Raw genomic sequence first — 22,522 nt, 5'->3', positions numbered from 1 at the left:
GTGTTGCTCCAGAAGAAGGAGCACAAGCCCATCAAAGAAAGGGGTGTAATGCCCGCTTCTCTTACTGCTGAAGAATGGGAAGATATGGATGAGCTCGCAAGATCCACCATCATGTTGTCTGTGTCAGACTCTTTACTTTTCAGCATACGTGAAGAGAAGACAGCTTGGGGAATGTGGCAAAGACTGCAGGACTTGTATGCCCAGCAAAGTGCCTCAAGCAAAGTGTATTGGTTGAAGAAACTCATAGGTCTTCAAATGAAGGAAGGGGCGTCTATGATAGCCCATCTAAATGAGTTTAATGGTGTTGTCAACCAGGTCATTAATCAAAAGTTGGCAATGGACGATCACTTCAAAGCCACCTTTCTCTTATGCACTTTGCCAGAGAGTTGGGACACATTCAGGACAGCCACTAGCAATTCAAATGCTATGCTGTCATATGCAGATATGGAGGGTGCTCTCCTTCAAGAGGAGATGAACAGGAAGAACAACTCTGTTGGAAAGTCCAATGCAATGAATGCACGTGGGAGATCCCAACAAAGGGGTAAAAGCCAAGAACGGGGAAGGAGCAAGTCCCGCTCCAAAAAGGACTTGGAATGCCATTATTGTGGCAAGAAGGGACATCACGGCTCCGCATACAGAGAGCCTTGGGAGCCAACACAGGGCAAGAGTCGAGGAGAGAGATGAGGAGACTTACTCGCCGCAAAAGGTGGGCCTTCGCAGAGATACAGGAGCTAGAGATCTTTCATTTCTTCATGAGTAGAGATAGCCCTGCCTCATGGCGGCACTTCAGAGAGCCCCGGGCCCCGACACCTATTGCAAACCCACAGACATGGCACACATATGCAGAGGGTCTATACCATGCCCCACAACAGCCACCTATACCTCAACCGGAGCCTCGACCTACCACAGCTAGCTTCTTTACCCACTCGATGGTACAGGAAGCTATCTGCCGCCTACAGCATGGACGGGCCGCCGACCATATGGGCCTGCAGGGTGAGCATCTCATATATGCATTAGATTCTTTAGCTCCTTTTCTTGCACGCATGTTTAACAGGGCACTAGCGGAGGGTTTGCTTGCGGGGTGGACGATGCACACCATTGTGCCGATTCACAAAAACAGGGGATATGCTCGATCCGAGCAACTACAGGACGGTTATGGTTGGCCACATGCTGGCCAGACTCTATGGTGCAGTGCTGGAGCAAGAGCTTAGCTTATATGCTGAGCGAGCAGGTTTACGCTCATCGGGGCAGGCAGGCTTCAGGAGAGCTTTCTCTACCACTGACCATGTATTCACTTTGAGATGTATGATTGATCAGGCCAGAGTGAGGAAGAGAAAGCTCTATTGCTGCTTTGTGGATTTCCGCAAGGCATTTGACACAGTACCACGAGAGACGCTCTTTCAGCGCCTACAGTCTCTTGGCATACCAGCAGATATGACATGGGGCATCTATGCATTATATGAGCAGGTTTTTGGGCGAGTCAGATGTCCAGGAGGTATGTCCGAGACTATTGCTAGCACCATTGGTGTGAAGCAAGGATGCCCACTTCCCCCCACGCTATTTGGGTTATACATTGATGAGGTGGCCGACTTCATTACACGGGGAGGCGGAGATGGAGTTGATTTAGCAGGTACCTCAGTACATATTATGCTCTATGCTGATGATATTGTATTAGTGTCTGAGTCTCCAGGTGGTCTACAGCAACATCTACATGCACTCCATGATTTCTGCACACAGAGGGGTCTTACTGTGAACCTTGGGAAAACCAAGGTTATGGTCTTTCATACATCGAGACAAGGCAGGAGTCAGCTGACATTCACTCTCGCAGGATGCCAGGTGGAGGTGGTGACATCATACGTGTACCTAGGGGTTACCTTCTCTACAGCAGCCACACGCTTCACCATGGGTTCAGCAGCCAGAGCTAGATTGACACGGGGATATGCAGCATTGGCTATGCTAGAGAGACAGTGCCACCAGGCGCATTTTCAGGAGCCCCGGACGAAGGGGTGGCTATTTGACACATTAGTCACACCGGCATTGATGTATGGAGCAGCAGTATGGGCGCCAGGCCTTGCTACCCATTGGTGGACACAGATAGAGAGACCACAAGCTCTCATGATGGCACGCATGATACACAGCAAACCGTCAGTACCTCATGACATTATCCGAGCAGAGTTTGCTGCGCCTCCTATGATGGTAGGCTATATTTCAGACTATATGCCTGCTAGACAGATTCAGAGAGATGCCACAGGACAGATTATCATACAGAGCTTTTGAGGCATCTAGACAGTTGGCTGAGGCAGAAGACAGAGGATCATGGTATGCACAGGTCACACATTGGTTCTCACAGCATGGCCTAGACATGGATCATCTACCACCATTCCAGTATGACAGGGATGCACCACATATCCGTCTCTCTCATAGTGAGAGGAATAGAGTATTGAGACAGGATCTATGGCAGCTCTATACACGAGAGACATGGATATCGCCTACACAGCCTCTTCCACCGAAGATGCTATACTACAGAGATCACTTCATGAGTATCACTGATGATGGATTTATAGAGAGGCCTAGATACATGGAGGGCTTTTTACCACACGGCTCCCGAGTGGCTATTGGTCAGCTTAGAGTTTCATCACACCGATTGGAGATTGAGACTGGCAGAGCAGCACGAATCCCCCGAGAGGAGAGGGTATGCAGATTGTGCAGAGAGGAGGTGGAGAGTGAGGAGCATTATGTATGCAGATGCAAAGCATATACAGCCATCAGAGAGATATCCCATTTTATTCAGAGAGCCACATTCCCTACGCCAGATCTTTGAGGCAGCAAACCAGCGCATACTGGGGAGATACATTCTAGACATACAGCGCCACAGAGAGACGTTATTACAGGCTCAGACAGCTCCAGAGGGGGGGCGACAGACACAGATTACTACATTTTTTCAGAGATCCATTCCCCTCCCAGCCCCTACATGGCAGGGAATTACTCTCCAGAGAGCAGAGACACTTAGAGCCCGCAGGAGACAGAGGACACCTGGCTTTCGGACACCACGCCTATACCAGAGAGAGATGACAGAGATCAGAGCTCAGTTTCACAGAGAGGGTGCGGAGCGACTGGCTCGCTTCAGAGCACACCCAGGCATGTTCTTCAGGGAGCTGTGGACACCCCCTTCACTGATGTATACCATTTTATACCCCCAGTATGGTACAGGATGGAGCTAGCTAGGTTGCATATCATGATTGTATACTCCATGCATATAGCTTTGCATTCTCCTAGTAGTAGAGCTCCATCCCCTCCACACCCAGATTCAGCTTTTTTATTCAGTATTTTTTCATTTTGTTGGGATGACAGAGGATACTCCATACAGGTACTCCGATTTGTCTCATAGGCCGAGTTCGGTCTTTTGGAAGACGTTAATAAAATCTATCTTTCTTTCTTTCTTTCTCTCTCTCTCTCTCCCTTCTTCTCTGTGTGTGTCTCCCACATGAAACCCTAACTGTTTCAGCTGAGCTTCTTTAGCTCCCTTCACTTGGCTGCAACTAGCACCTCCCTGAAGAGCATAGTGCTGCCTCGCATATCTCTGCTTGCTGCAGCACCCGCCTTTGCCCTACAGCGCCTATGCCACCTGTTTTGTTGCTTCTGCTCTGTACAGCAGCTGCGCCGCCACTACAGCACAGCCTGTGCCACTCAACAGATCAGTCGCCAACGTCATCGGTTGAGACACTTTTGCAAAGAAGAAACCTGAGTTGTTTTGGGTGCAGCCTCCAGGCTCCTCTATCAAAATGACTACCTTGGGTGCTTGATTTTTATAAGGCTCCTATTGAGTACAAAGCTCTTGTGGGAATTTGTGAGTATCATACTTGGTTCCGACATTGGATATTGGTACTAACCTGGTGTAAGTCTCTTGTGGGTCATCCTCGTGGTGAGCTTAGCATTAGTTATCTTGTGCCTCGACATCGACTCGGCCCGATCTTGACATAGACACTTTTGTTTGATATTGTATTCATTTGTGTATTGGTCCTGGCTTGGCAAAGCCCGTGGATTGTTGCTGAAATAAATTCCTTTCAGGTGTTTTCTCATTTTTCCCCACTCTCCATATTTTTCCCTATTTTTCCTTGGTGTGGGAGGCTGTCCTGTGCATGTCGGCTATTCCAGATGCTGGCTGACTAGACTCTGCTGCCCCCCAGGTTGTCCCCAGTATGCTGGCCGACTGACTGATGCTGGCCGGCAGGTGTTTTGCTGCCAACTGGAGAGGAGAGCAGGTCGTGGACTTATCTGGTGGCTGTCAACTGCTTTTCAGCAGGCCGACTGGTCATCTGGGACCATATAAAATGGCCTCTTGCACCCCACACTACACATCATTGTATCCGGGATTTTCTTGTGTATATAGCAGAGTTATACGCTTCTCTCTCTCTCTCTCTCTCTCTCTCTCTCTCTCTCTCTCTCTCTCTCTCTCTCTCTCTCTCTCTCCTGTTCAGAGAGGGCTTTGGACCACTTTCTAGAGTCATGAGATACCAGGATCAGAGATGCCTTGGATTGTACTTGCTGGAGCTGCGTAGACATAGAGAGGGTCTCCTGAGAGGGAGGGGATCAGAGAGGGAGAGACACCTACAGAGGCAGATTACAGACTTCTTTCGACCAGAGATTGAGCAGTCAGGTCAGCAGGCATTGCAGCTAGCCCCAGAGTACAGCCGCACCAGAGGTACACTGATTGATCGGGCTATAGAGCTGGGGCGGTCCAGGCGCCCCAAGATGAGAGGCCCATCTCGACACCGGCGGAGACTACAACAGAGGATCAGGACCATACTAGCACGGCATGGGAGACGTCCAGTCAGAGTACTCACCATGGAGGATATTGAGGAGATCCGCCAGCATCCGATGCGGCACATATTATGAGATGGAGGCACCTCCATAGTGTACCCCTCCGTCCCACATGATATTGTATCCCCTCACTATATTCCACTCACCTCCATAGCGTACCCCCCCCCCTCACTATATTCACACCCTATAAGGGTTTCTGTTTACCTTCCATTTCCAGTTTCATTTTCTAGGTGCCTGTAGTATCATCTTTATTTTTCATTTTCTGGGTTTTTTTTTTTTTATCCAAACATTGTATCAGATCCACCATGATGTAACTTTTGGTCTCATAGGTCATTATGGCCTTTTGAAGACATTTCATTTCATTTTCTCTCTCTCTCTCTCTCTTCTCTGCGTTTTCCTGTTGTGCACTTGCTCTAGTGTTTTCAGATCTTGTCTTCATCTCCGCTGCATATTCTGACATGGTATCAAAGCTCTAGGCTCTTGGAAGATCTTGGGAACTGTGTGAGCAAGAGGGGGGCTGTTTGTGTTGCTGATTGGAGGATTGTTTTGGGCCGTACGGAAAGAGGAGAAGCAAGCTAAAGGCGGGCCTTGTTGCTGGACAGCCACTTGCAAGTTTAGTTCTTCATTTTTTCCCACCCACCCTCCCTTTTCAATTACACCCCCGCAATGGCAGATTTACTTGAAATGGCTGAGAAGCACGTGAAGATCCCGACACTCCCCACGTTCCCAGTGGACCGTCAGTTGGACGGGAACAACTACGGCATATGGAAGGTAATGATGGAATCTATTTTGGAGTCTTACGACCTTGCTGATTTCATTGTTGTTGGGATTCCACAGCCGGAGTTAGAGGAAGGGGAGTTACCCTCTCTTCGGAAGAGCCCCTGGTGCCGCCCGACTGCACCTCATGTGCTCCTGGTGGCTGGCTGACTGCCTATGATGCAATCGTGGAGGTTTTGATGCTGGCCGACCTGTTTTGTACAGTCGTGGAGATATTTTCTACTAGCTGACTTGCTTTATGCAGTCGTGGAGAGCCCTCAAGCGCTGGCCGACTGCATCCAGGGGACATATAAATAGGCCCCATGTTCCTCACCATTTTCTCAATTCAGTTTGGTCTGGGATCTTGTGTATAGAGAAGAGTTTACACGCCTATCTCTCAGTGTTTCTTATGCTGTCTATTTTCTGCACTCTACTTGCTCTTGTGGACCCAAGTTTGGTTATCATTTCCGCTGTGTATTTTCATTTTCTTCGTGTAGGGAGGAGGTTGGAGGACTCCGCTATGGATACTCGGGAGTGTATTCTAGACAGTGGTGCTTCCAAGCACATGACTCCTCCTCGCATGGCTTTACAGGATCTCTGCAAGTATTCTGGTCGCATCCTTATTGGGGATACATCCACTATCCCAGTTCATAGTGAGGGCAGGTTAGAGATAGTTCCCGATGGCAAAGGGGGGAGCCATTCCTCCCAAGTGTTGTATGTTCCATCACTTGGTTTTCATCTGTTGTCAGTGCATCAGGTTTGCAAGGCTCGCATTCGGGTGGAGTTTGATGAGCATTTTGTTGCTCTCCAGGACAAAGCAACAGGCCAAGTAGTTTGGGAAGGCGGAGTGGAGAATGGAGTTTACAAACTTTCAGCACTCTCTCTCCCAGGTCCTCAGTTTTGTGAAGAGTGGCAGTCTCGTAATGGCCACTTAAGTGTGGATACGCCTACAGGTGCAGGCTTTCCCGGACCAGATGGTGGATGGCTTGCCAGATGCTGGCAGCAATTGGCAGGAACTTTCCAGTACAGATGTTGGTAGTTCTTGTGTTCGTCATTCAGAGGAAACTTTACAGGTAACCTATGCTCTGATGTCTCATAGCATTCGGGACAGAGAAACTCTTGTAGTTGAGGAAGCTCTTTCCACGGGGACCTATTGGAAGGCCAGGCAGGTGGTAGTTGATTACTTGCAAGAGGAGGTGGATGTTGCACATTCTCCAGGCTTTGTGGTTCCGGATTTAGACGTGTGAGCAGTATGATGCCTCCTTGACTTGGAAGCAGAATGGTTCATTGTCTTGGTTGATGCATACCAGATTGGACGAGAGCTTCTTGATGAGGCTATTGAGCTCATGTTTGCAGAGGACTCTTTGGGAGGCAGGATTGCGTATCTTGTGGTTTCTGCAGCATGCGAAGGATCTTGGACTCTTTTACACAGAGGAGATCCACATCAGGCTACAGTTTTTCCCTCGGCTCAGGAGCGGTTTCATGGAGCAGTGAGAGGCACCCAACTATTGCCTTGTCATCGACAAAGGTGGAGTACCGGGCTGCTTGTGGTGCTACTTGCGAGGTGGTGAGGTTGCAGAGGTTACTTCGCGGGATTAGGTTTCCACTAGTGGAACCCACGATCATCAAGAGGCATTTTGTTCGTGAAAAGATTGTTGCTGATGACATCTTGCTAGAGTTCTGTTCGACGGAGAACAGTGCGGTGGACCTCTTCATGAAGTCTCTATCTCAGACTATGCTCCGGCGGCACTCCAGTTCCCTAGGGTTGGTTCCACATCCAGGAGCTGAGAGGGGGTGTTAGCAGTCATCTCCTATCTGTATATTTACACCAGGGCCTCCGTTGTGGGTGTGCCCGCCCAATTTAGGTGTTTTCTCATTTTTCCCCTCTCTCCATATTTTTCCCTATTTTTCCTTGGTGTGCGAGGCTGTCCTGTGCATGTCGGCTATTCCAGATGCTGGCTGACTGGACTCTGCTGCCCCCACTATATGCTGGCCGACTGACTGATGCTGGCCGACAGGTGTTTTGCTGGACTTATCTGGTGGTTGTCAGTTGCTTTTTACCAGGCCGACTGGTCATCTGGGACCATATAAAATGGCCTCTTGCCCCCCCACACTACACATCATTGTATCTGGGATTTTCTTGTGTATATAGCAGAGTTATACGCTTCTCTCTCTCTCTCTCTCTCTTTTTTTTTTCGTGAAATGGTGTTTTATATTATATGTAAAATGTACATCAGCCACATGGCTATGGCCCGAAACAAAACCCCCACAAAAGATCCTCTAAAGGATCATCACCATGCAAACCTGTACACTAATAAGAAAGCCTCCTAGCCAAATAAGCATCCTAGATGAAAGCATCAAAGATGAGCCAGCCGAGCCGCCGTAGACCATAAGGAAATAACATCTGCATCCAGTAGCTGAGCTGAGAGAAGAGAAGAAAACTGCCAAAGCAGCAAACCGCGGATACGTAGAATGTGCCCATGTATTCCAGACAAGGAATCAAAAATGAACCCATTCCGTGTAGTCCAAATATGCCAAAGTCCTGTCCATCTAAGGAAATGGAATATCACAAGGTGGCTGTCTGAAGTAATGACTTGAGGACAAATCCCAAATATCCACTGATAAGCCGAAACAGTAGACCTCTCTATTGCCTCCCAAACGCGAGAGACAAAAGACCAAATCTGACGGGCCACTGGACAACTCATGAACAGATGCATAACTGTTTCAGTGCATGTCGTGCAGAAGAAGCAAGAGGCCAGTGTAATTTTACGACGGCTCAGCTGATCCCGTGTAGGTAACCCTCCCACCAACATCCTCCAAATGAAAACCTTACCTTGGTAAGGGAGTTTAGACTGCCAACCACGCATAAGAGTTTTCTGCCACCATGATTTAGACTTGTGCAATCCCCACACCTTATTGGCCTTGGTTGAAACCCAATCTTTCTCTGATACAAGCTTATGATAGACCTGGTTAGCTGAGAGTGATATCAAGTCACCAGATTTACATAGTGCCCAATCAAGCCAAGGCTGATCTGCAGATGGCCGAGGCAATGGAGTAAAAGGCTCAACTGCATGCATGATGTCAACCCATAGTGGCTGAAATGTCCGAGGAACCCTAAAGTGCTGCCGAATACGACGAAATGAATATGGCCTGTCACGACCAGGTATCACAGCATCTCGGATTCTAACCAAGCCTAGCCTGACCATGCGGTTGAGTCGTATGCGTGAAGCATCTCTGTCTGGCCAAACAATGACACGCGACTCCACAAATGTTTCGAACTGCAAAGAGTTCAAAAGTAGTCTTTCATGACCAGGATCCCACCGAGCCAACATTAGAACTTCATGCCAAGAAAGGAGAATATGCGATAAAATGTGTGATGAGCGAATACGGACAGGATGAGCCGCATTCACAATGTCCCACCATGAAGCCTGCACACGTGTCCGCCCATGTGACAATCCCTCCAACTCAATCAAGTCACGAGCCATGAAAACCCAAGGCTGCTCTTGCAAACACATATCCTGAAAAAGCGCCCACCTACGCGCCACCATATGCAAGTGGACATCCAGTAAAGCAGCCCCACCCATTCTTTTGGGCGTCGTAATGTGATTCCAAGCTATCCATGTTTGACCCATAATATTTCCTTGCCTCTTCCACAGCATAAACCGAATGGGAGCAACCAAACGGATGAGAGATTTGTGCGTCCAAGGTAGCAAAGGTATAAAATAGGAAATCATGCTAAGCATAATAACCTGAGCTACCTTAACCCTCACATGCATAGGCCACCCTTGAGCTTTCCAATACACAAATTTATCTGAGATCCGAGCTGAAATCCAAGCAAGAAGCGCTTGGGGGTCCACATCCACACCCACCGGATATCCAAGATGACGAACAATGTCTCCTGTATGCACCACACGGCCTTGCCACCCTAATGCCTCAAGATCAAATTCCGTGCATACAATGAGGGCTGATTTCGATGAATTTATTTTCAGCCCAGAAGCCAATGCAAAATTATTCCAAGCTTCCATTGCTCGATCTATATTGGCTTTTTCGGCCCTGAGAAACATAAAAGTATCATCCGCAAGGGCTTGAGCAACCAATTGCTTGCCATGAGGGAGATGCAAACCAACCACTTCACCATGCGATGCCATAGCATCTAGGCGAGATAACATAGGATGAGTGGCAATGGCAAAGAAAAGAGGGCTAAGAGGACAGCCCTGCCGGAGAGAACGGGTGAGAGAAATACCATCCGAAAGTCCTCCATTAAGCATAATCCGCGTGATAGAGCCAGAGCCAAGTAAATGCACCAAATTAGCCATTTTGGGACCAAAGCCCATGGCTGTCATTAACTGAGAAAGGAAAGACCAGCTGACATGATCAAAAGCTTTTTCAAGATCCAGCTGCACCATCACAATCTCTTGCTTCTTTGCCTTGGCATAATCCACTCCAATTTGAACATTAAGAATATTATGCAAAATATTCCTGCCATGCACAAATCCATATTGATATAGATGAACAAGAGTAGGAAGCACCTTCTGCAAGCGATTGGCAAAAATCTTTGTGAAGATTTTATACATAATACCCATAAGTGAGATCGGGCGCCATTGAGCCAAAGAAGTAGGCGATGGGACGTTGGGCAACAAACGAAGTATGCCCAACTTCCAATCGGCAGGCATATATCCCTCATCCCAAACCCTTTGACAAATAAGCGTCAAAGGCTCTGCAAGCTGATCAGCATATTTTCGGAAAAACTCATTTGTCAAACCATCCCAACCAGGGCTCTTTCCCATGGGAAGTTTGGAGAGAACAGCTTCCACTTCCCCTTGATGACAGGAGCATCAAGCTGAACCGCCACATCAGGGTCAACTTGATATCGTACTTCAGCAAACAATGACTCCCTTGCAGCCAGGACAGCTGGTGAGACATCCTCTCGAGGGGCAAGCAAATCTTCATAAAACCTGATGCAATGCTGAATAACTTCAGAAGGTTGAGTAAGAAGGTTGCCTTTGGCATCCATCAGCCTAACAATATTCTCACGCATATGTTTTTGATGCAACTTATCATAGAAGCGATGAGATTGACAGTTAGCATCCCGCAAAGCATCAAGACGTGCAAGTAGTTTAAAGCGAACATATTGTGCTTCCTGCACCCTAGATAGCTCCTTTTTCAGCCATTCTATGGCATCCGCAACTTCAGCATCCATAGAGTCAGTAAACATGAACGCCTGCAAGCCCTTTAAAAGCGACTCAAGGAGGGCCACATGCTGTTTTTGTATAGAGGCATTAGCAAGACCATAATGCCGTGCTAATTTCCGAGTGTTGGTAAGGAACACTGGCCAAGCATGATAATCAGCCATGGACACTCTTGTGGAAAAATGTCGTATCAACTGACGCATATAAACATCAAAAACTTCATGCTCCAAAAAAGTGTGATTTAAGCGCAAAGGCAAGCGTCCCAATAAGCCTTTATATGCATCCACAGGATGATAGACCATTTCAAACACAAGCGGCCAATGATCTGACAAAACCTGATGCTGATCAACCATCATAGTAAGAACCTCTGGAAAAAAGAGATCTTGATTTAAAATATACATCCTATCCAATCTAGCATAAGTGCCCCGAAACTGTTGTGAGGCATAAGTGTAACCCCTTTCATCTGAATGCAACCAAGACCACATGTCTTGTTTTAGCGACCTTGCTGCAAAAGCTTCCCACGCCTTTCTCTCCGGGCCATCCATTACAGAATGAGGCGACGTGGCTTGCTCCCTGGAGACACACATATTAAAGTCCCCCATCACAAAGCCAGGATGAGAGATTGAAAGAGCACACAAGTCATTCCACAGCAAACGGCGAGCACGAGCATTATTTGGAGCATACACCCCTAACAACCATAAAGGCGTATCATCCCAAACAATCTGTATCACTAGAAATCTTCCATGAACATCTTGAATCACAAGAGAAGGCTGAAACTGCGAACGAACAGCAAACATAACACCTGAATGCGAAGCAGGATGTCCGCTGTAGAAAACATGAAATCCCTTATATACATAGGCTTTGCCAGCCAACTTATGCTGCTTATGTTCAACTGCACACAAAACATCCCAACCATGACAAAAAGTTGTACGCCAAAGCCTGAACTGCTTTTGGCGCGAAGAAATACCCTTTACATTCCATTGTACAATTTTCATAAGCCTTCCCAGAAAAGGAATCAACAAGGCCGTGTACTAGGCCCAGGACAATCTGCCAAATCACGAACCTTTTGAAGCATTGCATTTTTAGACATGGTATTTGTGATCTCAGACTGCCCTTGGAGTTCCCGAGCACGTGCCAAAGGGTAATGACCATCCCATGGCGAGATGACCTCACCCTTCGAACCAAACACAAGAGGCAATTGTTGTTGTGCTTCTTTTGTTAGGCGATTTCTAATAGGATAGCGTTCTACTCTATCCACCCCAAGAGGCCCTGTACCCTGAGAAAGTTGGCCTCCCGGCCTCTCAATCTTGGTCTGTTGCCGAGCACCTGAACCAAAAGGGCGACGAGCATATGTATGTAAGGGCCCCTGATGAGTACGCAAAGGCCCCCGCCAAACAGCATCTGAGAAATCCCCCCGCGGGGCAACAAATCGTGTTTTTTTACCACGTACTTCCACCCATGGCTGCTCAACCTCATTCTGAACATCCACATGTACATCCATGTGTTGGGCATCATGTGAAGGAGCATCATGCTCATCTTCCACGGGCAACTGCCCATCAAGGATATCCTTTGTAGCAGCAACTTGTTCTTTCTTAGGACATTCGGAGACAAAGTGGCCCATCTCACCACATTTGAAACAGTGGCCAGCAAATATATCCCACCTCAATTCATACATTAAAGGTTGCAGCCCAGCCATATTGACACGCAAATGTGTCGGCCTAGGTCTCCCAGTATTCCACAACATGCATAGACGATTTCGGTTTCTAGATGTCATTCGAGGCACCACCAAGACATCACCGATACCTCGCGTGAGACTTGGTAAAACACGCCAAAACATTGGTGGGAATCGTTTCACTTCAACCCAAACTGGGCAAGCCTGGCGCAACATATCTTGGTACTCTGCCATAGGCTTCCACGGAACCACATGAACCAACTGCCCATCCAAAAAAAGTAGCACCTGCTCCAAGACTCCCCTACGGGCTTCCGAAGTGCGAAAAAGTATTTCATAAAAGCCTCTCGGGCCATCGTAAATCTCCTCAAGTGCCTCAGGCGACACCAAGCGGCCCAGCCATGCTCTAAGACAAGGCAACAATGGAATACGCCCAGTAAAGAAAAAGATAGCAGCACGATCATGAAAATCTGCTAGCTGTTGTAGCAACAAAGGAGTCTCCATGCATACATCAGCCACACCACTATTATCTACTGCAGCCATTTGCACGCTATTTGCCTTCACATATTCTTGCAGAAGCTCACCAGTGATCTGCAGCAAACGTGCAAACTCCGGCGAAGGTGCCTGAGAACTTTCCTCTGCATTCTCTCCAACATTCACCGGAGTATAGCTTGCATCAACATCAAGCCTTTGACGTTTTTGTTGCTCTGAGGCATCTGAAGCATAACCCACATCCTTCTCGATCATCTCCTCAATAAGATCCATGTTAAGGCTATTGGCAGCCATGTCGCCAACAGCAGCAGCCGGGTCATCCAAATCCATGTACAAAAGCAAAGAAAACTCGTTCTCTCAAACCCAAATTCAGCACCTGCTGCAATGCTGGCTGGAAACTCTTCTGTACCTGCAGTACCTGCTGAAACCCTACTGTACCTGCAGTACTGGCTGGAAACTCTTCTGTACCACCTGCTGAAACCCTACTGTACCTGCAAGTCACCTGCTAGAAACCCTACTGTACCTACAGTACCGGCAGCTGGAAACTCTTCTGTACCTGCAGTACTTGCGGAAACTACTGTACCTCGAAGAACCCCTACTGTACTGCAGCACCTGCTGGAAACCCTACTGAACCTGCAGTACTTGCTAGAAACCCTAGTGTACCTGCTGTATTTACAGTAATACCTCTTGTTGCAAGCAGCTCCACTGATAACGAAAGGCGGTGTGTTGTCTTCTCAAGTCCGTAGATCCCATGGCGGAGATGAAACTGCCCAACACTCTCTCTCTCTCTCTCTCTCTCTCTCTCTCTCTCTCTCTCTCTCTCTCCCCGCCACCTCTCAACAGCAGCAGCCGTTACATCACTCTCTCTCTCTCTCTCTCCACACAGCTATTACACTCAGATCACAATCTAGATAATGTGTACCAGGTTTAGCTCTACGCCTTTTCTCCACACTCTACTCTCTCTCTCTCTCTCTCTCTCTCTCTCTCTCTCTTCGCTGCTCTTCGCCTGCGCCCCCCTCTCTCTCTCTCTTCGCTGCTCTTCGCTGTTCCGCCTGCGCCCCCCTCTTTCTCTCTCTTCGCTGCTCTTCGCTGTTCCGCCTGCGCCCACCCCTCCCGCTACCTGCCTGCGCCCCCCTCTCTCTCTCTCTCCGCTGTTCCGCCTGCGCCCCCCCCCTCTTTCTCTCTCTCCGCTGTTCCGCCTGCGCCCACCCCTCCCGCTACCTGCCTGCGTCCACCCCTCCCGCTATCTGCCTACGCCACCCTCTCTCGCCACCCACCCTTAGTCAGGCCCCCAAGGCAGCAACATAACTCTCTCTCTCTGCTGAATCTCCTCTCTTTCCCTTTCCCCTGCATGACTTGACCCCCCCCCTCCCTGTTGCTGCTGTTTCGTGCTGCTGTCATGGATTAATTTTCAGTCCATTGGCTGTGGGAAGTTCTGCAAAAAGTCATGGCCAAGACCGGGTTTAAAGAGGAGCTCGTGAAGGTAGAGGACAAGCTCGGCACAATTATCAAAGAAAACAAGAAGATGGTCGACTCTTCTGTTACCGCAATCATAAACCGCCTCTCCAAACTCGAGAAGGGATTTGACAAAATCCAGGAGCTCGAAGAGAGATCTTCCAAGCAAGAGGCTGAGATTTCAGCCTTAAAGGAGGAACTAGTGGAGGCCAAACTGCATGCTAAAAGTCAAGCGGCTGAAATCTCAGCCCTCAAAAAGGAGTTGGAAGCCACTTCAAAAAGCAAGCTTGAGGATGGAGAATTTCAGCCCTCCTTGATTGAAGAGCTGAATACCATCAAGGAACAAATGAGGGTCATTCGAGAGGAGGAGGAGCAACATAAAGAGAAGACATCTTCATGGGTGGAGGTGATCACAAAGACACAAAAGAAGATGGACGAGGCCGAGAAATGGATCGAGGTCGCCAAGAAAGGGAAAGGTAAAGAATCGCCACCCATCCCCACTCCCACCATCATCAACATTGTTAGAATTTTGTGCATCTCACTGTGTGTGGGGATTTGGACCTTTTATTGGTGCCTTGTATTTTCTCAGAGTCGTGGGGTTTTTTGATGTTGTCAGCCAGCTTCACTTCTCCCTATATAAACACTTTTTCTCTTCACTTGTAACTCAGTTCATTCATTCACAGGCACTTGTTCTCTTCACCACCATCTGATGGCTTGTATTGCCATCGTAAAAGCCTCTTGCTACATAGTATGATGTTCATTGTTTAGTGTCTCTCTCTCTTTGCGAGTCTCCCTCTCTCCTATGTTTTGCTTCCCCATTGTGCAGCTTTATCACTCCTGACCCTGGTATTCCATGATGAGATTCCATGGACAATTTTGTATCACCCCAGTGAGATAGATTTGTTTTGTTTCTATTTTATTTTCCGTTCCATGATGAGATATGCCATGGACATATGCCCATTGGGTCGGTTAATATATCTTTCTTTTTTTTCTCATCTTAATTTTTAATCTTGTATAATCTCAGAGTTTAAGATTTTAGACTTCAGTTTTCAGTTTTAGTTTACAATTGCTTTTTCTTATTTCATCCATTTGACAAGATTTCATGGACACTATGTACACATCATTTTGGTCTCATAGACCCTTTGGGTCTTTTGAAGACGTTAATATAACTTTCTTTCTTTCTTTCTCTCTTTCCGGTTGAAAACTGAAAGAAAAAGTAAATGAAAACATCTGACAGTACATGTGATCAACAGATGATCCTGTGTAGAGTGGGATATGATGTGATCAGCTAATGACGATACCCGCCTCGGCCAAAACCGATCTGATGGTGGAGTGAATGTCAGGCCTTTGTGATAGGAGCGTGACATGTCGGCGCAGAACCTCACGAATCTGTCTCTGTGTGGTGGAGGGTCCTGATGCTATGGATCAGGGACGTCTAGCTCGCAAAATGGATCGAGCTCTCACTAAGAACTCCTCTGGGGCGTCGAGCTGGAGAGTGGGTATGGGTGGTGGGCTTTGATGACGTAGTAGAGGAACTGTTGTAGGCAGTGGATTCCGATGTGGATGTATGTACCACAAAGAAATTTGTGATGGCTCTCTGTGAGGTGTCCTATCGGAGCCGAGGTTGTCTCTCACCATGCTGCCTCAACACTACATCCCTGTGTCGTCTAAGCTCCATCAAGTACATGCCCAAGCACCTCTGATCCTCAAACTGTATCACTCGCGTGAGTGGTCCGAATCCCTCTCGGAAGAGGCAATGGAATCTCCCTCGTATCTCATAGTAAGCCGGGCAACTAAGCATATAATGGGCCTCATCCTCTACTGCTCCTGTGATGCATACTTTGCATGTCCTCTCCTCATGTGGGATATCCTCAGCTCTGCCAGTCTTAACTTTGAGGCGGTGGGAGGATACCCTGAGTTGGCCGATCGTGATACGCATGGCATGTGACATGTGTATCTGTATGTATCCCGGGATCTCAAAGAATCCATCCTCAGAGAGTCTCAAGAAGTGATCTCTGTAGAACTCACACTTTTACCAACCTCTGACGGAGACACCCATGTCTGGTGTATGTGTAGCCAAAGTAGAGATCTAACCGGATGATCCGGTTGATCTCCTTACGTGAGAGATCAAGGTATGGGGAATCCAAGCTATATTGAAACGGGAGGAGACGGTCCATCTGTATGCCATGTGCATGAAACCACTCGACTACCTCAAAGTACCGTGCATGTGTCGTTAATGGTGGTGGCCGTGTCGCTAAGGAGGGGGGCAGTCCAGCTCGTCTCAATCGCTCCCTCTCCCTATGAGAGAGAGAGAGAGAAATGAAATGAAATGAAATGTTATATTAACGTCTTCAAAAGGCCATAATGACCTATGAGACCAAAAGTTACATCATGGTGGATCTGATACAATGTCTGGATAAAAAAACCCAGAAAATGAAAAATAAAGATGATACTACTGGCACCTAGAAAATGAAACTGGAACTGGAAGGTACACTATGGAGGTACCTCCATCTCATAATATGTGCCGCATCGGACACTGGCGGATCTCCTCAATATCCTCTGTGGTCAGCACCCTGACTGGGTGTCCCGCATGCCTCGCAAGAATAATCCGAATCTGCCGCTGCAACCTCCGTCTATGCTGGGATGCCCTCCTCCGTAGTCGTGGGCGTCTGGACCACCCAAGCTCAATCGCACGATCAATCAGTGTACCCCTAGTGTGGGCGGTATCCATGTCCTGCTGCTGCTGTGGTCCATCTGGCGCAGTGATGGCTGGACTAAAGAAGTCTGTAATGTGCCTCTGAGTCTGGCTCTCTGTGCGCCTAAGCAGGCTATCTCTATGTCTCCGCAGCTCAAGCAAGAACAATCCCAAACACCTCTGGTCCTGGTACCCCATGACTCTGGAAAGTGGTCCAAAACCCTCTCTGAATAAACAGTGGAAACGACCACGTATCTCATAGTATGCAGTACAATGGCATATATAATGCAGCTCTGTCTCTGGCTCCCCATGGCATACTCGGCATATCCTGGCCTCAGCTAGTATACCTCTATATCGGCCAATCTCAATCTCAAGCTGGTGTGAGGATGTGCGAATCTGACCAATAGCACATCGTACTGCATGAGACAAGTGTACATCCATGTAACTGGGTTTGATCACAAAACCATCTGCTGTGAGCTGAAGAAAATGCTCTCTGTAGAAAGCCATCTTCGTGCCCAGCTCCTCAGTCGCCTAATCCATGTCCTCCTAATGTCCAGCTGAACTAAATCCTGACGGATGAGTCTGGTAATCTCTGTCCGTGTAAGAGTGAGAGAGGGTGCCTCCAGAGAATACTGGAAGGGAGGCAATCTGTCCATGCTAAAACCATGTGCCTGGAACCAAGATGTCATCTGTCCATACCAACAAGCCGTGTCTCCCTGTAAAGCTAACTGTCGGGAGGACTCCAGGGCGAGGTGTGCATATCTGTCTCGGGGGAGATCCCACAAGCCATGTATGTAGGAGACTGATCTCGTAAGAGCCTCAATCACCAGAGGGGCAGCCGCCAGCTCTGCTCGAATAATCTCATGAGGTACCACGGCCTTGGCTCTAATAAGCCTAGCAATCATAGATACCAAAGGCCTCTCCATACCTCTCCACCCGCCTGCGCTGTGATGGCCCACTGAAGGTCCCCATATCTGCACTCCATAAAGCATAGCTGATGTCACTAGAGTGTCAAAAAGCCAGAGTTTCGTTCGAGGTTCCTGAAACTGAACCTGCGAACACATCCTCTCCAAACCACCCAGGGCTGCATGTGCTCTAGTCAATCTAGTCTCTGCTGCTCTCCTCATCGAAAACACTGGCCCACTGAATACTACCCCAAGATATGTATATGCATCTGTATACTCCACAATCTCCTGCCCATATGTAAATGTGGAAGCTGATCGCCTAACCCACTGTGGCGTGGTGTTAAACACCATAACCTTGGTTTTGCCAAGGTTGACAGACAATCCACTATCATGTGCAAACTCATGTAAAGCATCCAGATGACGCTGCATACCCTCAGGGGAGTCAGAGATCAACACAATATCATCAGCATATAACAATAGTGGGATCCATGTACCTGCTAGCTGGGCTCCTCTGTCCCCCAATCTCTCAATGTAGTCAGAAGCCTCATCCACATACATACCAAACAGTGAAGGAGATAACGGGCAACCTTGCTTCACTCCTATAGTGGAGTGAACCAAAGTAGAGACCCCCTCTGGGGTGCGTACCTGTCCTGCAACTGATCTGTATAAAGCCATAATTCCCCATATGAGCTCTGTGGGTACCCCCATCTCCTGTAATCGCCTCATCAATCTGGCTCTGGGCACTGTATCAAATGCTTTGCGGAAGTCCACAAAGCTACAATAAATCCGTCGCCCATGCGACCTGCCCTCCTCAATAATGGCCCGCAAAGTCAAGATGTGGTCAAGAGTAGAGAAACCTCTCCTGAACCCTGCCTGTCTCTCTGCTCGAATGCCAACTCTCTCTGCCCATCTACTCAACTGCTGCTCAAGAATGGATGCATACAATCGTGCTAGTGTGTGACCAATCATAATAGTGCGATAATTCCCTGGCTGCATAGGGTCCCCTGACTTGAAGATAGGCACGATGGTGGACCTACTCCAAGTCTCGGGTAAGCCTTCGCACATAGCACGATTGAACAGAGCAACACAATGCTGAATGTATTAGAATGATAAGGTTTGTTTTACACAACCACAAGTACACAAGGCATAATAATAAGATGCTGTCCATATGGTGTCCTTTCACACTCCGTGGTGAGGAGTAAAACACTCTTCAATAAAGAAGGTAAAAGTGCCTCTTATAAGCCCATGTTCACACTTAGCTCTACCAATATGGGTTTTCCTACAATTGTTAAAAGTAATACTTCTGCACCCCACTTCTTGGTGTACTAGAGTTTCGCTCTTGCATGTTTTCTGTCTCTTGCAACTTGCCCCCCAAGCAAGGAATGAAAGACGCCCCCAAGGCAATTTAGTGAGCTTGCACACATAATGTGACATTTTCCCGAAAGCTCCACTCAAAAGCTGCCAGAGGACGGAGTATGGCATGGTGTCCCTCACTCCAAGAAAACTAGTTATGAAGCGCTTTTGAATCTTTTCTACCTCATTCCATGCTGACTTGGAGAAGCTGCACACCCAAGCCTCCATCCCATCAGGAAACACAGGTAAGACCAATGTATCAAAGAGGTATTTTTTAAGTTTCCAGCTCTATACCTCTCCTCTTCTGCAGGTGTTCTCAAACCAGTACAATATGCTTGTCCATACAGCTGTGCCACTAATGGTTTGAAGGGACTTCAATTCCTAAATACTTTATGGGGTCTAATTTGAAGCTTAAAATACGCTCTTGTTTTCATTCAGGTTTACTTTGTCTCACAAGAAACTTCAATCAAGCCCACATTGGCTGACCAGTTGTGTTTCCTTTTGTTACCTGGAGCACTTTAAGGTGTCTGTACATGTTTGCATGAAAGAAAGGCTCAACTCCAATCTCCATTATTGAAGACCTGCCCTTCGAAGCTGTCTCCACATTGGCAATTTTCCGTACATTGATATCAAAAATGTTGTAGCTGTGCCCCACGGACAACTCTTTCACTTGGATACACTGCAATACAGAAGAACTAATGATGTTGAAATGTTTTGCAAATGAGGCTGCACATGCATACATGCTGATAGAAGCTTTAGTGTCATGTCAGCTTGCACCTGGAGTGCATCATCGAGACAGGTTGCTTCTAGCAAATCGCGAGAAATGAAATTCCTCCCAACACCACCAGCAACCACTTCCTGAGGACTGAGAGGAACTGCATTTAATGTAAACCCCTACAAGTTTAGAAGAAGGTTAGCACTATTGATCAAGCATTGCACCTAACCTTCTATATGCATGTATGCATGTAGACATTTCCGCATGTATGAATGTATGAATATAGTATGAATGTATGTAAAAGACCAAAAGTCAAGGGACTATACCACACCGTAGGTGTTGAACCCAAATGCACAGCTTGGCAATTCCCCTGCATATGTGAACGCTGTGAACGATGCTCCTTTTGGAAGAGTTGCATGCACCAGAAAGCTGCTCATGGGAAAGAACATCAACACCAATCATCATGTAACTTGTTTCCAAACAATTTGAAATGTAAGGGATCAGACAAGTTTGTCATACTTCTAGGAATTCAATTCATTAGTGCAAGTAAAAACAACATTTGGAGAGGGTCCGTAATTTACACATGATCTTTTACAGACACATTTGCATCTTCATTGTGTCCTATTACAGCCATAGAGTTGCAAACCAATACATCTGAGCACTCTTCTGCATGACCAACTTGACTTGCGCACTTATAAGGTATGAAAGGAATCATCTCTTTCCGAAAATTTAAAAGCAATACCTGCAAAAAATAAAGCTGTCTTCAAAAAATGATCACTTCTTCCATGAGCTTACAAATGAACCTAAGTATCATATTGGCCCTAATCGGCATCATAAAACATGTAATGCCTTACACCAGAAACAGGTGGGCAGAGGGAGGCTGAACAGGGTTGGACAAGCAGTGTGGACACATGGTCAGGCCATTTGGCTCATGGGCATGTTGGGTGGGGCAGGATGTTAGTGGGCAGTGGTCAGTCATGGGCACCAAGTATGGGCCCCAATTTCAACCCAACTGTTGGTCATGAGCAAGCCAATCACAGCGGTAGGCCAGCCTACAGCCCCTCATTGCCACTCTTCCTCATTCTTGAGCATTGATCTCCAGCCCACACCTCTCCAATCTCTCTCCTCCCTCCTGAGCAGCTGGAACTGCAGAAAACAGCAGCAATAATCCTTTTCTTCAGTTCAGCCAACATTCAGAATCTGGGATTAATTTTGGTTGCTCTATAAGAACAGTTACAGAAAGCTTCTTTAGTTCTCTTCAAATTTTATCCCATCAACCATAGTTTGACAGGTTTATTACACATAACAGTTGCTCTCAGAATAATGCAATACAATAGTAGATTAGGTATTTATGAGTGTGTGTGAATTCTTTTGTCTTCTATTGCTTTCAATTTTTTGTTGCACTTAGATTTACACAAGTCTCTGCTAAGAAGCCCTTAGAAGGCACCAAATCACAAAATGGTTGGTATGAAGTTGAATGCAGTTCCCTTCTTAGGAGACAATCAAGCAGCTTGCCAGCAATATAGTCAAGCCCAACAAACAAACTTGGAAATTAGGTAGCTTGCTAGGAGCAAGAAATGAGTTGTGACATGCGGGGGATTAATCGTAGTAATCACAACCTTAAGCTTATACTAAACTTCACTATGATGCTTAAGAGATAGACAATGGTGTCAATGCAACGCAATGCAGCTATATTAAATGCAATGGTTACAACTGAGATCTATGAATAGATCTATGCTGAATATCCTTCTCAGAATGAGAGAGAGATGCTGAATGCTGATGTGAATGACTGATTCCTTCTCCAATGCTGAGGTCCACCCTTGGATGCCGGCTTTCCTCTATGTAGGAGGTAGGAAGATGACTGAATGCTGTCTATGATGCTGTCTACTGTCTACATGCTGAATATACTGCTGATCTGCTGACTCCCAATGCTCCCAAGGAAGGAAAATGCTGAGAAGAGATGCTTTTTCATGCTGATTATGATGCGCTTCTTATATATGCTGTAATGATGCTGGTCAGGTACCTATACTGCAGTCGGCCACGTGTCAAGACCTTCACGACTTCATTAAATGTTCATTAACTACTGTCGGCTGCCATAAATGCCCACGACCTGATATGCTGAATATTTTAAATGCTTTTCAATGTCTTATGTGCATGATGTAGGAGCTGAAACAGTCCCATACATGCTTGAATGCCTGAATAAATAGATTAATTCCTGGATAAATGGATTAATGCCTGTAAAATACTTATGAATGCTCTGATATGCCATGTCACTTGTACACCTTCTGGGTGTGCACGTGACATGAGTTTCTTCAAAATACCAGCTAAATATCTTCTTCTTTTTGAGAGGGTGTGACGTGCGGAAGCCTTGACTTACTTGATCCAGCCCTGAGCCTACTAATTAGAGTGGTCTTTCTTCAAAAGACCAGCTAAATATCTACTGCTTCTTGAGAGGGTGTAACATGCGGAAGC

General features: G+C 47.1%; 1 protein-coding gene across 1 annotated transcript in view; it reads right to left on the bottom strand.

The window, feature by feature from the left end:
• The window catches only part of LOC147616181 (uncharacterized), a 72,569-nt gene that overhangs the window by 10,435 nt on the left and 39,612 nt on the right, over positions 1-22,522 (bottom strand). The window contains exons 4-7 of the mRNA XM_086778823.1: positions 20,632-20,792; positions 20,377-20,479; positions 20,113-20,229; positions 19,844-20,014 (exon numbers count right to left, since the gene is read on the bottom strand). Of these exons, the coding sequence (XP_086634949.1) occupies positions 19,844-20,014; positions 20,113-20,229; positions 20,377-20,479; positions 20,632-20,792 (552 nt within the window). The remainder of the gene's footprint in view (positions 1-19,843; positions 20,015-20,112; positions 20,230-20,376; positions 20,480-20,631; positions 20,793-22,522) is intronic.

Source organism: Cibotium barometz, chromosome 39 (assembly GCF_041138505.1).
Source record: "Cibotium barometz isolate CiBa-2024 chromosome 39, ASM4113850v1, whole genome shotgun sequence".
Classification (NCBI taxonomy): domain Eukaryota; kingdom Viridiplantae; phylum Streptophyta; class Polypodiopsida; order Cyatheales; family Cibotiaceae; genus Cibotium; species Cibotium barometz.
This window is presented reverse-complemented; position numbering and strand designations above follow the sequence as displayed.